Source organism: Garra rufa, chromosome 2 (genome assembly GCF_049309525.1).
Source record: "Garra rufa chromosome 2, GarRuf1.0, whole genome shotgun sequence".
Lineage (NCBI taxonomy): Eukaryota > Metazoa > Chordata > Actinopteri > Cypriniformes > Cyprinidae > Garra > Garra rufa.
Window position 1 is genome coordinate 7,276,990 of NC_133362.1, and position 16,393 is coordinate 7,293,382.

A 16,393-nucleotide genomic window follows, 5' to 3' on the forward strand; every position below is an offset into this window, starting at 1 on the left:
AAAAATATAGAAAAATAAAATTTAAATAATAGTAAAAAAAAATTATGATAATAATAATATTAATAATAATAATAATAATAATAATAATATTATACACACACACACACACACACACACACACATATATATATATATATATATATATATATTATATATTATACATATATTATACAGTATATATATATATATATATATAAATATATATATATGTATATATATATATATATATATATATATATATATATATATATATAGATAGATAGATAGATAGATAATTAAATATAAATATATATATATACACATAATGAATACATATTTATATATACATATAAATAAAATACAAATAAAATGTAAATTATAATACTATACAAATTTAAAAACTTTTTTTTTCTGAAAAATGTATTAAATTTAAAAAAAAAAAGTGTTTAAGCATAAAACAGAACCAAATATCTGCCAATGGTGTAACCATACATCATAATAATAATACAAAATAAAAATTATTTCTACAAAAACAAAACAAAAAAAAAAACATTATTTAATTATCCTTAAATCATTATCTTGATTTAAGAATGTTTAGATATTTTTACTGGGAAAAGACAAAAATAATTTAACTAGGCATTGTCATAACAATGGCAAAACAGCTAGACATTTCATTAACTCTGGTTTTTCCACACGAGAGAACTAATTTTCCTGTCTGTCTTCAATGCAGATTAGATTTATTTACAACCCCATTTGGAGCAATTTTAGATGCAGTCTAAAAGTCCTCCAACAGTCAAGATTTGTGTAGTAACTTAGTGGATCTTTAACCGCAAAACCACCACAACCCCCTCTGCAAACTACGCTTCAAGTCAGCCAGAAGTTGTTAAAGGATTCCAGAGAGTGAAGGAGGAGATGTTGTTGTTAGTCTGACTTGCAAACAACCAGATGTAATTTGAAACTCTTTGCTCAGCGCTGCTTTGGCCAACCCTGTCCTCCATAATTTTGTTTTTACCAAGAAGCCATGCTGTTTTTACAGACCAACTTTCCCCCTACTTTTCTTCCTGAACCCTTCCATTTCTTGCCCCAGATACATTAAGATTAACATACTCTGGTCTCTAAAATAGCGCTTGTTTTTCAGAGTTGCTCTTGGAATGAAAAGACGCCTGAAATTCACACAGCACACTGAGATTTAACAATTGCAGCAATTAGTGCTAGGATTGCAAAATGCATTTCAAAACACCTAAAAAAAAAAACAGATTAACAAGAAAGAAAATGCATACAGACACTGAAGACTGTAATTAAATGAAAGTGCATTTGCAACCCAAAATAGGGTGAAAAAAGACAGATTTTGATTGTATTAATCAGGATTTGTTTGGGTTTTAATACTTTATTTATTATTTCAAGTTATTTCAGTTTTTAAATATTATTTTATTTATTTGCTTAATTTATGTCATTTATATACACTACATAATTAAAATTTTATATTATTTTATATTTATTTTTATATAATATACATTTTATTTTATATATTATTTTTCTTTTTTGTCTTTTGTATATACATTTTTAATTTAATAAAAAAATATAATAATTAAAAAAAATATAGATATTATATATATTTTTTATACATTATTTTTTTTATTTGTTTATTTTGTATATTATTTTTTTAAAAAATTTATGTTAAAAAAGTAGTATTTTATTATTTTGTTTTATTTTATGCACAATAATGGTCAAGTAAACATTTTTAATTTCATGTTGACTAAGAAAAGGAGAAATGAAAAAAGGACTTACCGCAAATAAGATCGATTGTGCAACCAAAAAATATATTTTTTCATTTTATATATTATTTTCAATATTTTTAATTTTGTATATTAAAAAAAAAAAATTAATGTTAAAAAAGTACTATTTTATTTTATTTATTTTTTATTTTACTTTCATTTTTATTTTATTTTTTACAATAAAACCAGGAACTGATCGAGTAAACAATTTTAATTTCAAAATGAAAAAATAACTAATATATATATATTTTTTATATATATTATTTTATATACTTTATTTTGTATATTATTTAGATAATTTTTTTATGTTTAAAAAAATACAATTTTATTTTATTTCATGCACAATAAGACCAGGAACTGATCAAGTAAACAATTTTAATTTCATGTAACAGAAAAGGAGAAATAACTAGAATAACTAAGAACTTACTGCAAATAAGAGCGATTGTGCAACCACATGGCCACAAACATCACTATCAGCAACAGACAAATACTGCAAACAACTCCAAGAACAATGTATGCAGAGTCAGGACGACTGGGAATCGGAGTCGAAGATGGAGAATCAGGCAACTCTGAAAGCAAAACACACATTAATAAACAACAGCATTAAGAAAAAGGCTGGTACTTTTAACTGAGGTCAGCATAATACTAAAATATTATCCTCTATTGCTTTGCACTCCTGTTGAACTTTGCTAGTGTCATTTTATCCCAGAGCTCAGTTCAGCAGCTTTTTTCAGAGTTTTCCCTCTAGTAACTCATTTATCAAACAGGTGATGACATGTCCTTTGTTCATGACCCTCTTTTGGTCCAAAAAATGAGATCACACAAGAGTGATTTAACTTCAGTTGTTTAAATGCGTAAGTATATGATTCTTTCCCAAACAAACATCCCTCCTGAACACTTACAAGACTATTTGTATTTAACTTTATAATTGACTGGAAATGTTTCTTAGCGGAAACTATGCATGCATTTACTGCAATTCATTTACAAATCGAGACAAAAGTTCAGCGGGATGCCTTCCCAAGTAAAGCAGTAATCCAGGTTTCCTGCAGTGCTTATGAGTACTAAAAAATAAAATAAAATCAATAAAACTGATTCCAGGAATTGCACTAAAGCTGTTATTTTTCTTGTCTAGACTTAGTAAAAATACAAATGCATTAAAAGGACATTTGAAAAGTAATAATAAATAATATATTATATTAAAATAAAATTGAAATAATAATAATAAGAAGAGGAAATATACATATGTATATACATACATACATACATAAAAAGTCTATAAATATAAATCTATAAATGTAAGGTTGTATATAATTAAAGAAATAAAAAGAAAAAATCCACAGCACATATCAATTAACTAGGACAATAATCAATTATACAAAAAAAACTATCAAGAAAATACATTAAATAAATAAAATAATTAAAAATAAAACTGAAATAATGCAATAATATTATAATATTAAATTAAATATATATATATTTATTTATTTATTTATTTATTACCTGGCACAATAGTCAATTATACAGAAAACTATCAAGAAGTCCATAAAATAAATTAACAATACTATATTTGTATTACATAATATACAATAATATCCATTACATAAAAATCTATAAATATAATTATATAAATTAAATAGTATCTTAAAAAACTAACAATTAAATAAAGAAATGAATCTACAGTGGATATCAGTTACCTGGGACAATAGTCAATTATACAAAGAATTATTAAGACATTCATAAAATATATAAAAATTAAACTGAAATAATATTATAAAATTACAAATTTATTTAAATTAAAAAATAATAAACCATAAATTTAAATTATAATTAATATTTTTATATAATATAAATTAAATAATAACTTATAATTAAATTGAGTTAAATGTATTAAATTTAAATTAAGTATAATATTATAAAAAATAATAATATACAACAATTTAAACATTACATAAATATCAGAATAAACATGTTGTTTGAATTTTTACATAAATGTTGTGTTACACTGAATGACAATGTAACATTATTTCAACTATATTTTTCACATTTTATTCTCCAAAAACGTATTTGAGACCTTAAAAGTAGATAACATTTAACATTTAATGTGCTTTCTATGGACATAAAATCACTTTAAGATGTCCACGTCAAAAGAAATTTACTAATGTCTTTGACCCATAAATAATATCTACAAACGTGACCCTGGACCACAAAACCAGTCTTAAGTCGCTGGGGTTTATTTGTAGCAATAGCCAAAAACACATTGCATGGGTCAAAATTTTAGATTTTTCTTTTATGCCAAAAATCATTAAGAAATTAAGTAAAGTTCATGTTCCATGAAGATTTTTTGTAAAATTCCAACTGTAAACATATCAAAATGTAATTTTTGATTTGTAATATGCATTGTTAAGAACCTAATTTGGACAACTTTAAAGGTGATTTTCTCAGGATTTTTGATTTTTTTGCATCCTCAGATTTCTGATTTCAAATAGATGTATCTCAGTCAAATATTGTCCTATCCTAACAAACCATACATCAATAGAAAGCTTATTTATTGAGCTTTCATATGATGTATAAATCTCAGTTTTGTCAAATTTAACCTTATGACTGGTTTTGTGGTCCAGGGTCACAAATAGTCAAAGCCTTAAAGTCAGGTAAACATTGTTATTTTATTATTATAATATATATTTTTTATTATTATTATTATTATTATTTTCAGATTTGCTGCACTGCAATATTTTGTTACGTCATTCTAATAGTAAAACCTAGAGTAAGGAACTTGCATTTACTCACCAAAGTTTGGTACAAAGAACCAGTGGCGTGATCTTTTGGTCCCACAGCCGGTCTGAGTGCAGGCCACCACCTCCACACTGTACGAAGTGTTGAACACCTGCAGTGCCACCGTGGCCTCTGTGGTGATGCTGTGAATCTGAAACAGACATTTGCACACACAATTTACATATATATAACCTTCCCAGACTGCACATGTACGCCTGCAAGATATCTGTTAAAGATCTCCTGATATGGAAAGCATCTGCTGTGTACAAACGTCTGGCAGACGTCTGTAAGATGCATTCTAATTCATATACATCTTAAAGACATCAAACAGAAGTCTATTTGACATCTGATAAGAAACGCCCAATAGACGTATTGCAGATGTCTTGCAGATGTAAATGCAGATATCAAATAGATGTCACAGAGATTCACGTGTGCTATCAGGGTTCAGACACAAAACCAAAATATTTTTAAACATTGCAAACTCAAAAGTCTAACACAGAGCAGCGTGAACCTTAATGCTGGTCCAGGCTGGCGTTTACTAGACTGAAACAGCTTATCCATTTATCCATATAATAAATCATACTGAAATGTGAGTATAGTTGAGGTCAAAAGTTTACATACACTTGATTCTTAATACTTTGTTGTTACCGGAATGATCCACAGCTGTGATTTTTTGTTTAGTGATAGTTGTTCATGAGTCCCTTGTTTGTCCTGAACAGTTAAACTGCCTGCTGTTTTTCAGAAAAATCCTTCAGGTCCCACAAATTCTTAGGTTTTTCAGCATTTTTATGTATTTAACCACTTTCCAACAATGACTGTATGATTTTGAGAACCATCTTTTCACACCGAGGACAACTGAGGGACTCATATGCAACTATTACAGAAGGACAAATTATGCATTAAGAGCCCGGGGGTGAAAACTTTTGAACAGAATGGAGATGTGTACTTTTTTGTAATTTTGCCTAAATATTAGTGGTGCAACGGATCACAAAACTCACGGTTCGGATCACATCACGGATTTTGAGTCACGGATCGGATCATTTTTCGGATCAGCAAAAAACAAACAAAACAAAAAAAAGTTTGTTTTTTAATAATTTCTGAATGCTAACTAAGTACTTCTAATCCACAGCAAAAACTACTAGCTGAACTAATAAAGTCAGTAACAAAACAAGAACAATTACAAGTGTACATGAATACAACAAAGTTACTAATAAAATCAATAACACTAGTATTCAGGTGCAGAAATGTAATAATTAATTGTAAAATAACTAGTGCTTCTCACTCCAGGTATTTATAGGATGCTGTCTCTTTAAGCCCTAATGCACGTATCTAATACTGGCACGCATTTGGTATTCTATAGTCTTTGCACGCATCTTTCTCAGCTGTTTCAGTTCACTGAAGACATAAACGACTGTGTTTACCAGAATACCAATACGGGTATTTCAACATAACTTTGTATGTATGTTAAGAGAAGTTTTGAAGAGGAATCAATCAGTGAATCACGCAGTCTAAATCGCGCGTCTCTCTCTCTGTCTCTCTCTATCTCTCTCTCTCTCTCTCTGTGCGCGTGCTCGCTTGTGTGCGGCAGCGGTAAAAAAACAAAACAAAACATACATACATAAAAAACAGCGCGCGTCTTCTCTTTTGCTGCAGCGGTTTAAACAGTTTGAATGAGTAAATTGGCAAGACAAAACATGTGCAAATTGTAAACTTTTACTCTATGATGGTTAAACTTAACAGTTAATCCGCGAACCACATGCGTGGAGTCCGGTCCGTACGGATCACGGATCATCTACGATCCGTTGCACCCCTACTAAATATCATGTTTTCATTTAGTACTGCCCTTCAGAAGCTACAGATGATACGTACATGTTTCCCAAATGACAAAATAAGTTAAATTCACCCTGATCTTCAAATTAAATGTTTTAATGCATGTTTTTTTCTTTCTGAAACATCAGTGAGTGTTTAAATTTTCTGTAATAGTTGCATATGAGTCCCTCAGTTGTCCTCAGTGTGAAAAAAATGATCTCAAAATCATACAGTCATTGTTGGAAAGGGTTCAAATACATAAAAATGCTGTAAAACCAAAGAATTTGTGGGACCTGAAGGATTTTTCTGAAGAACAGAAGACAGTTTAACTGTTCAGGACAAACAAGGGACTCAAGAACAACTATCACAAAAAAAAAAAAAAAAACAGCTGTGGATCATTCAGGTAACAACACAGTATTAAGAATCAAGCGTATGTAAACATTTGAACAGGGTCATTCATATAAATTCAACTAATATTTCTTCTTGTGGACTATATGTAAACATCATTTATGTGAAATATCTTATTCAGGTCAGTAGTAAATAAACAATAACATGCATTTTGTATGATGCCTCTTATTTTGGTAAAATAACTAACATTTTGCAGATTCTAAAAAGTGTATCAAATATGATCATCAGGGTTTTGAAGAACCTCTCAATCAAAACTGTTCTGCATTATATGTTTTGAAAAAGAGCTTTGATCATAAAAATAGGCATTTAAATATCATATTACTATATTATGCATTATATGCAAGTCAGAAATGTACCTTTTTGATCTTATTATCAGCATCAGCAGCAAATTGCGTATTTCACCCAATTTAAGCCTCTTAATAAAACTGATGTGATTTTTCCGTCTCAAGCTCCATATTTTCAGAGTCATAAAAGCCTGATTTATCCCATTCTTCTACTTTTAGTTAAAGATTTTACAATACCAAAAGTTGTTTTGAGGAAATATATTGTATAATTTCAGGAAAGAAACCCTTTTGTCTAAAACAAAACTTAAAAGGCAGGATGAAAAAAAAGAGAAAGGAAAAGAGAAGCTGTTTCTCGCGAGCCATGTGCTTGCAGGACGCAGGAAGGTTAACACACACAGAGACGCATGTGACACATCCATGCTGCTGGTTGCGTAAAGCTGATATTGTCACTCCTGTTCCTTAAATCTCTCAGACATGCTGACACTTGAACATAGTCAGTGAGTCTTCACATGCTGCTAGTCGCTTTTACATCCACAAATGAAAAACTGCATCTGCACTTCTCCAAAAACAAGAAGTGAGTCGTTCTAGGGGCCAGTGCATGTAACTGTCTATGCTATACCTCTGGTCAGAGATTTACACTGCTATTAAATTTGTTTTTCTAGTCAATCCTTCCCTTAAACATAAACCCAAATGTCTTCCAGGTGTCTTTTTAATGATTATCTTAACTCATGCACATTTCTGTTGGCCATGCATGAGAATCAACAATACACTAAGGTTAAAGAGATGCTAGAAAGAAAAACAAACCAAAAAGAAAAACTAAATCACTGCGATAAGCCACTTCTGGTTGTCTAGCTCACATAATGGTTTCCTGTTTTTTACAGGTCCTCAAGTTTTTCAAGCCTCGTCCCTCCATTTGTTGAAGGAACCCCTTGGATTAGTGTTAGAAAAGCAAACTCAGCAGTTATATTTAACCCAAGCCTAAAACAACATGCTTTTAGAACTCACCAAGAAACTGACCGACTAAAGCACTCTTACTTACTGAAAATAAACCAGATCACCTACTGCAGTGCATTACTGTCTCAATCATCCAAAGATCTGCAGTGCACTCAAATAAATATTTATTTGGACTGCTAAACTCCTAGCTACCATTAATGTATACATACTGTACCTGTAATACAATGATTTTATTAAAATCAGCATAATTGAGCTATTTCAGGAACTGCTTTAGAATTGCCATGGATGACATTGTATGCAGAAAGGCTTTTTCTGTCTAGACTTAAAATATAAAAGACATTAAATGACCTTCAAAATAAAACAAAATAAATTTAGAAACATTAAAAAATTATAAAAATCATAAATGACCAAAATTTTATAATAAATATTTATATAAATAATTATTAGGTCTTCTAAATGTAACAGCTAACATATATTCCCAGCTACTATTAATGTAAAGTAGTACAATGATTTTATTTAAATAAGCATAAGCTTTAAAGGACCTTCAAATTAAATTAAAACAAAACAAAACAAAACAAAATAAAATAAAATAAAAATACTTTTATTTGGGGGTGAAAAATGACCCTGTACCCAAATTATTATTACTAATTTTAACTAAAAATAGCTATTAAAACATTTTTATTAATTAAAATAGAGGTATAAAAAATATATAAAAATTTAAATGAAAAACCTAAAAACTAAACCAAAAAAATCTAACTAAACAAACAATATTAAACTAAATGCAAATTAGGAATGTTGCCTTGGCCACTAACTGAAACAAGTTTAATTTGAAGCACTAAAATTGCTAATTGGAAACAAATAAAAACTAAAACTAACACTAACAATAATAATAATAATAATAATAATAATAATAATAATAATAATAATAATAATAATAATAATAACAATAATAATAATCACAGTAAAAACAACTAAACAGTCATATATTTTTTAAAAATAAAAAAAATAAAAACTGCCAACTCAGCAGTTATATTTATTCTGAACTTCAAAATGATATAAAATAATATATATATATTTTTTATTTTTTGGGTAAAAAATATCCCTGTACCAGAGCTGTTGTTGTTGTTGTTATTATTATTATTATTATTATTATTACTACTATTATAAAAAAGTGAAATATAGCTATTAAAACATTTTTAATAATTAAAAATAAAAGATGGAAAACTAAAAACTAAACCAAAACAAATTAACAAACAAAATAAAACAAAAATAAATTAGAAATGTTGCCTTGGCAAGTTGAAGCACTAAAAGTGCTAGTTGGAAACAAATATAAACTAAAACTGAACCAATATTAAAATAGAAATAAAAATAAATATAACTTATAACAGTAATATTAATATTAAATATGAATAAAAAAATAATACTAAAAAATAAATAAAATGAAAATGACAAAAAATAAGAAAATTACCAAAATGTAATTAAAAATAAAAACAGAAAATATTCAATAAAAAGCTAATTTAAAATATTAATAAAAAGTATATCAATCTTTTTTTTCTCATAAGAGTTGGATCTGCATCCAGCTATTTTCAGCTGTACAACACAGCTGGTTTTGCCAAATTTGCAATTTTGCAAATTGTGTCTTACCATATTATTTTTAATTTTGAATCCTAATTATGAACACTACCTTGTAGTGCAAACAGTTTTACCGTTTACTACACGTTGTTATTCTTCTCATCATTTCCCTATAGCGGATAATTAACTGCCATATGCTTACCCCATGTTGAATAAATAATATTAAAATAATACACACTACTGAACAGTAGTTTTAAACTAGCAATCTTTCATGCCAAAACCCAAACATAAATGTAGGTCAACATCCTTCACAATTTTGAACAGATGTTACTTGACAAACTAACTAGTCATTTTGGTGAAGGACAACAACAGGTGTAGGTCCGAGAGCAGCTGTGAGTGCGAATGCATGACACTCATTTCCAGTTACTGTTGTGTTCACTGCGTGAGATCACACAGGTCAGTCACAGCAGATTGTTAATCGCAGACAGTTATGCGTCGTCACAAATTCCGGGTCACTCAGTGGTGAGTCACGACAGACGGACAATAACAAATGACTTCTCCACACACTGTCGGTTTCCTGCTACCAGGGCAGAAACAGGAAGTACCCATTGTGTCAGGAGAACTAAATGCCATGGTGTAACAAAACCACTCCCATATGATCGGTCACTGGTCACTGACAAAGACCACACAGAGCACTGAGAGGTGACAGACTAAAGGCACATGTTCAGTGTTTTCAACTGTAGTAATGTTCAGGACTTCCTAATGACTAATAAACAAGTGCAGCTTTTTCCCCTTGTTGTTATACAACTGACCTTGAATACTATCTGTTCTAGTTGCACATAAAACCCATTCTGTGTTTAAAGTATGCTTTATTTTTTCAGTTGCACTTGTGGAGAAGGAGAAGTTCACCAAGTCACCCCAATGTTATCCAAGATGTTCATGCCTTTCTTTCTTCAGTCGTAAAGAAATTGTGACCCTGGACCACAAAACCAGTCTTAAGTCGCTGGGGTATATTTGTAGCAATAGCCAAAAATACATTGCATGGGTCAAAATTTTTGATTTTTCTTTTATGCCAAAAATCATTAAGAAATTAAGTAAAGTTCATGTTCCATGAAGATTTTTTGTAAAATTCCTACTGTAAACATATCAAAATGTAATTTTTGATTAGTAATATGCATTGTTAAGAACCTAATTTGGACAGCTTTAAAGGTGATTTTCTCAGTCTTTTTGATTTTTTTGCATCCTCAGACTTCTGATTTCAAATAGATGTATCTCAGTCAAATATTGTCCTATCCTAACAAACTCTACATCAATAGAAAGCTTATTTATTGAGCTTTCAAATCTCAGTTTTGTCAAATTTAACCTTATGACTGTTTTTTTGGTCTAGGGTCACAATTATGTTTTTTGAGAAAAACATTTTAGGAATTATCTCCATATAATGGACTTCTATGGTGCCCACGAGTTTGAACTTCCAAAATGCAGTTTAAATGCAGCTTCAAAAGGCTCTAAATGATCCCAGCCTAGAAATAAGGGTCTTATCTAGTGAAACGATGGGTCAATTTCTAAAAAATTAAAATGTATATACTTTTTAACCTAGTCTTGTCTAGCTCTGCCATGCGCATAAGTACTCTGTGTTATCCGAATTAAGACAGTTAGGGTATGTTAAAAAAACTTCCATCTTATTTTGTCCTCCAACTTTAAAATCGCCCTACATCGCTGTTTTACCTTTTTCTGTAAAGGGCATCTTTGCATGTTCACTTTGTAAACACTTCAGCGGCAATGTAGGATGATTTTAAAGTTGGAGTAGAAAATAAGATGGGAGTTTTTAGACATACCCTAACTATTGACCCGGATTACACAGTACGCATGCGCATGGCAGAGCTAGACAAGCGAGCATTTGAGGTTAAAGGAGAGGTGATGCAGTTTCTTGTTTTCCTTTGTCTTTGGAATGTTGCAAGCTGTTTGTGCATAAGTTGCAAAGCTTAAAGTCTCAAAAGCGAAGAGATATTTATTATAAAAGTTAAGACTCAGACACACACCCCTAAAATGGCTCGTTCAAACACACGCTCCTACTTGTCCGCGTCATGGGGTGAGTAGATTTGCATAACAGCGCCCATTTGTATATGGAAAAAAAGAAGGCGTAACTTTTACCAGTTGTAATATTTTTGCAGCCGCCATGTTGTGGAGATGCAGTGGGTTTCATTGCGAAAGCAAAAGCGAAAGTACTTTGTTTTCCTACAAACGAGAATGCAACTAGAAATCAGTGTTTAAGTTATATTTACAACACTGTTCCGGAACAGTACAACGCAAATATTTGAGTGGGTGCTGCGCATTTCACAGAGGATTGTTTCCTGAACCTGGGAGAATGTTAGCTGTACACAAAGGGTTAAGGCTATAAAGTGGGACAAGTTGCAAGGACAGTCTGCCTTCTGACTAAAGGCCTTTAAGTACATTTTCATATTTAAATAATTCAGTCCTGACTATTCAAACGCGAGTTTTGAGCAGCGTAGAGTAGTGCTTGTTGTTTCTCATACTATGATCGCAAATGCAGACATGGTGTTATGTTTATACAGCACGATGTAAACGTGTAAAAAGACTGTATGAGTCATTATAATCAGTAGTTATGTCCCCAGTGGATGCAACAAATGCCTCTTTTATAATGGGTTTTATCGTTTCTGTCTCGTTGTGCCGAGACGGCATCACAACATAATAAGGGGCGTAACATTTCCTTAACACACTTGAGGTATTCGGCCAATCACAATGCACCATATAGCTGGCCAATCAGAAAACACCTCGGTTTCCATGAACAATGAGTTTTGTAAAAATCAAAGCATTTCAGAAAGGCGGGGCAGAGAGGAACAACAATAATGTACAGTATGTGGAAAATGATATGTTTTTTGAACCTCAAACTGCATAAATACATTGCATTACAACAAATACACAAAATAATGCTCTTTTTAGCAACATCATATGACCCCTTTAAAAACTATATACATTTTTTTTTTAAGAAAATTTGCTAGATAAGACCATTCTTCTTTGGCTGGGATCATTTAGAAGCTGCATTTAAACTCTATCTTGCACATTCAAAGTGCACTATATGGCGATAATTCCTGAAATGTTTTCCTCAAAAAACAATTACTTTACAACTGAAAAAAGAAAGACATGAACATCTTGGGTGACAAAGGGGTGAGTACAATATCTGTAAATTTTTGTTCTGGAAGTGAACTACTCCTTTAAATGAATAGTTCACCCAAAAATAAAAAATTTGCTGAAAATGCACTCACCCTCAGGCCATTCAAGACGTAGATGAGTTTGTTTCTTCATCAGATTTGGAAATATCTAGCATTCCAACACTTGCTCACCAATGGATCCTCTGCAGTGAATGGGTGCCGTCAGAATGAGAGTCCAAACAGCTCATAAAAACATCACCACAAGTAATTCACACCCCTCCAGTCCGTTAATTAACATCTTGTAAAGTGAAAAGCTGTGTGTTTGTAGGATACAAATCCATCATTAAGGCGTTTTAACTTCAAACCGTCACTTCTGGCTAAAATATGACTCCATAATTCATAATAACGATTCCTCCAGGGAGAAAGTCCATCTTCTTTTGGACTGTTTTAGCTTGTAAATGGTGCTTTTCTCTCCTGATTCAGACAAGATGACTTTTTAATTATGGATATTGGACTCAAATTTTAGCTGCAAGCAATGGTTTAAAGTTAAAAACGACTTGTTTACAACAAACCTGCAGCTTTTGGCTTCTCAAGACATTAATCGATGGACTGAAGTGGTGTGGATTACTTGTGGATTGTGATGTTTTTATCAGCTGTTTTGACTCTCATTCTGACGGCACCCATTCAGGATCCATTAGTGAGCAAGTGACGTAATGCTACATTTCTCCAAATCTGATAAAGAAACAAACTTATCTACATCTTGGATATCCTAAAGGTTAAACATTTTCAGCAAATAAATTTTTTTTGGGTTAACTATTGCTTTAACAAATTTCAGACACTGCAAACTGATCTGCAAAGATAAAAGCATAACATCATAATGAAGACATTTCCTTAAGGGGCTTTTAGTAACAGTTGAACTCAAGCAGGCTGGCATGCCAAAGGAGACTGTAAAATTTAATTAATGATCTCAGACCCTCGCTTTCATCTTAAAAAACAAGAACAGCTGTTTTATTGTAAATCCTCTGGCTAATTTCCTCACAGCTGGTGAAAGTGTCTTGTTGTGATCTCAGATCCGATGGAAGCACTATGTCTGTTGAGCAACACGGAGCAAAACACTGCTCTGCGCAACTTGGGGGAAGTTGATGAAGTGAGCAATAAAAGTAAATGGTTACGTACTAGATATCTAGATAATATAAAGTCTGTTTTGGGTTTTGATCTTACTTTGTGTGCCACATGACTCTTAAAGGTCCCATATTGTACACATTTCTGGAGGTTTATTTTAGTTGGTGATGTCCTTATATATATATATATATATATATATATACACAGTCATGGACAAAATTGTTGGCACCCTTGGTAAATATGGGCAAAGAAGGCTGTAAAAATAAATCTGCATTGTTTCTCCTGTTGATCTTTAGTCAAAAAATCTGCAAAATTCAAACATTTAATTAAAAAAAAAAAAAAAAAATTAAGTTGGGGGAATACAATATTATGAAATAAACAGTTTTCTCTAATACACCCTGGCCATAATTGTTGGCACCCTTGTATTCAAAACTTTCTGCAACTTCCATTTGCATGAAAAACAGCTCTGATTTTCCCCCCTTTATGTCTGATGAGGTTTGAGAATATATGGCAAGTGATTTTAGACTATTCCTCCATACAGAATTTCTCCAGATCCTTCAAATGTTGGTGCTCACTCTTCTTCAGTTTATCCCACTCATTTTCCATAGGACTCAGGTCAGGAAATTGGGATGGTTATGGCAGAATCTTGATTTTGTGTTCAGTGACCAGTTTTTGTGTTGATTTTGATGTTTGTTTTGAATCAATGTGGCGATGGAAGATCTAACCATGACCCATTATAACATTTCTAACTGAGCAAGTCAGTTTTACCTTTTTTTATCTGTTGGTATTTGATATAAAACATGATGGCATGTATCTGAACAAGATGTCTAGGACCTTTGGTGTAAAATTAGGTCCACAAAAAAGAACATCTGGTAATATATTTAAATGTGGACATGGGGCACTTTTTTATCCCTGTGTGCACCAAACCTTTAATGTGTTCTAGCTCCAAAAAAAGAAAATTCTCATTTCATATGGCAATAAAAGCCAGTCCTGGCTGAAGTTCCAGTATGGTAAATTAATATGGTGGAGTTTGTTTTTGCTTTAGAGCAGATTATTTGTTTCTTGAACAGTGTCTGAAATGACTTGTTGTGATGGAGGTGCAGTTTTCCTTTATTTTTAATATTTTTTTCTGACACTACAATTCAACTGATTTCTGCAATTTTCCATCTGTGATCTTTGAAGAGTATTTGGCCACTTAAATTGTTCTCTTTGCTGCACATTAAGACAATATTGACACACATCATGTTTCAAGCAGATTTTTAACATCTCCAGTTCATTAAAACTTCTTAATTATTACCCTGATGTTGGAAATGAGAATATTTAATGTTTTAAGTATTTTCTTAAAGCCACTTTGCATTGTGTAAAGATCAACAATCTTATGCTGTACATCAGAAGTATATTCTTTGGTTTTACCCATTGTGATGAATGATTAGGTTGGTTTGGGCTTTGTGTTACTAATATTTATTCATCTGTGCACCAAGACGTCATGAATGGACAGCATCATGTTTCCAGTCACCTTGGTGTGTTAAGAAATTGGAAATTTCAATGGAAATATATTTAGGAGATAATTTACTCATAAGAATTTCTAAGGGTGCCAATAATTGTGGCCAGGGTGTATTTGAGAAAAACATTTTTTCATAAAGTTATATTCCACCTCACTTTAAATAGTTTAACTTTAATGAAATGTTAGAATTTTGCAGAATTTTTGACTAAAAGAGCTAAAGGAGAAACAATGCAGATTTATTTTTACGGCCTTCTTTGCCCATATTTACCAAGGGTGCCAACAATTTTGTCCATGACTGTATATATTTGCGGTATAAGTGCCAAAATCTATCTCAATATATTTTTACAACTCCCTTTTTAGGAGCTCTGTCAAGAACAGGTCGATTTTGGCCCATCTAATTAATATTCATGAGCCTCTCTTCTGATTGGCCTGTTGTTTTCTGAGTGACGCACAGCCAGGCCAACCACAGGTAACTACGGTCATGTATGCTTTAGCCGAGCCCAGAGCCATTGAGAGAGCCTAGCCTGCTGATACTCAACAGGATATTTCAAAATGATCTTTTTTTTTCTTTTTCAAACACCGAATGCAGTAAGCTACGTAACTGTTGCTTTAGTAAAGCCGCTGATTCCAGAAAATTACGGGAATGAGCTCTGTGTGAACAAAAGCCAGAACCAAATGCCATAAAGGCAGTGTTGTAGTGATGATGCAGGTTACCATGCGATTCTTCACGACGAAAAAATACGTGCAAAGTGGAATGAAGCAGCGAGGGAGCTCCTCACTATCAGCGCTGAAGCACAGATTGTTTGTCAAGTTAGTTTCAGTTTAGTGAAACGTACGTCGCATTACATCTCACATCCAAACGTCACATGTCTTTATGGGTTGTGTGTAAAGCACGCACAGATTCCGGAAAACAACTGTGAATGAACCAAATTAAACAATTCCGGAACAAATCATGGGACACATTATGCATGTATTTACCGGAATCGCTGAGTGAAAGAGGCTGAAGTTGACGTGCCAGTGGTCTCTTATATTATCGTTGTTCGG

General features: G+C 31.7%; 1 protein-coding gene across 1 annotated transcript in view; it reads right to left on the bottom strand.

Moving 5' to 3' along the window:
- mertka (c-mer proto-oncogene tyrosine kinase a) overlaps positions 1-16,393 on the bottom strand; it is a 57,585-nt gene that overhangs the window by 11,305 nt on the left and 29,887 nt on the right. The window contains exons 9-10 of the mRNA XM_073834822.1: positions 4,542-4,677; positions 2,182-2,323 (exon numbers count right to left, since the gene is read on the bottom strand). Coding sequence (XP_073690923.1) covers positions 2,182-2,323; positions 4,542-4,677 — 278 coding nt within the window. The remainder of the gene's footprint in view (positions 1-2,181; positions 2,324-4,541; positions 4,678-16,393) is intronic.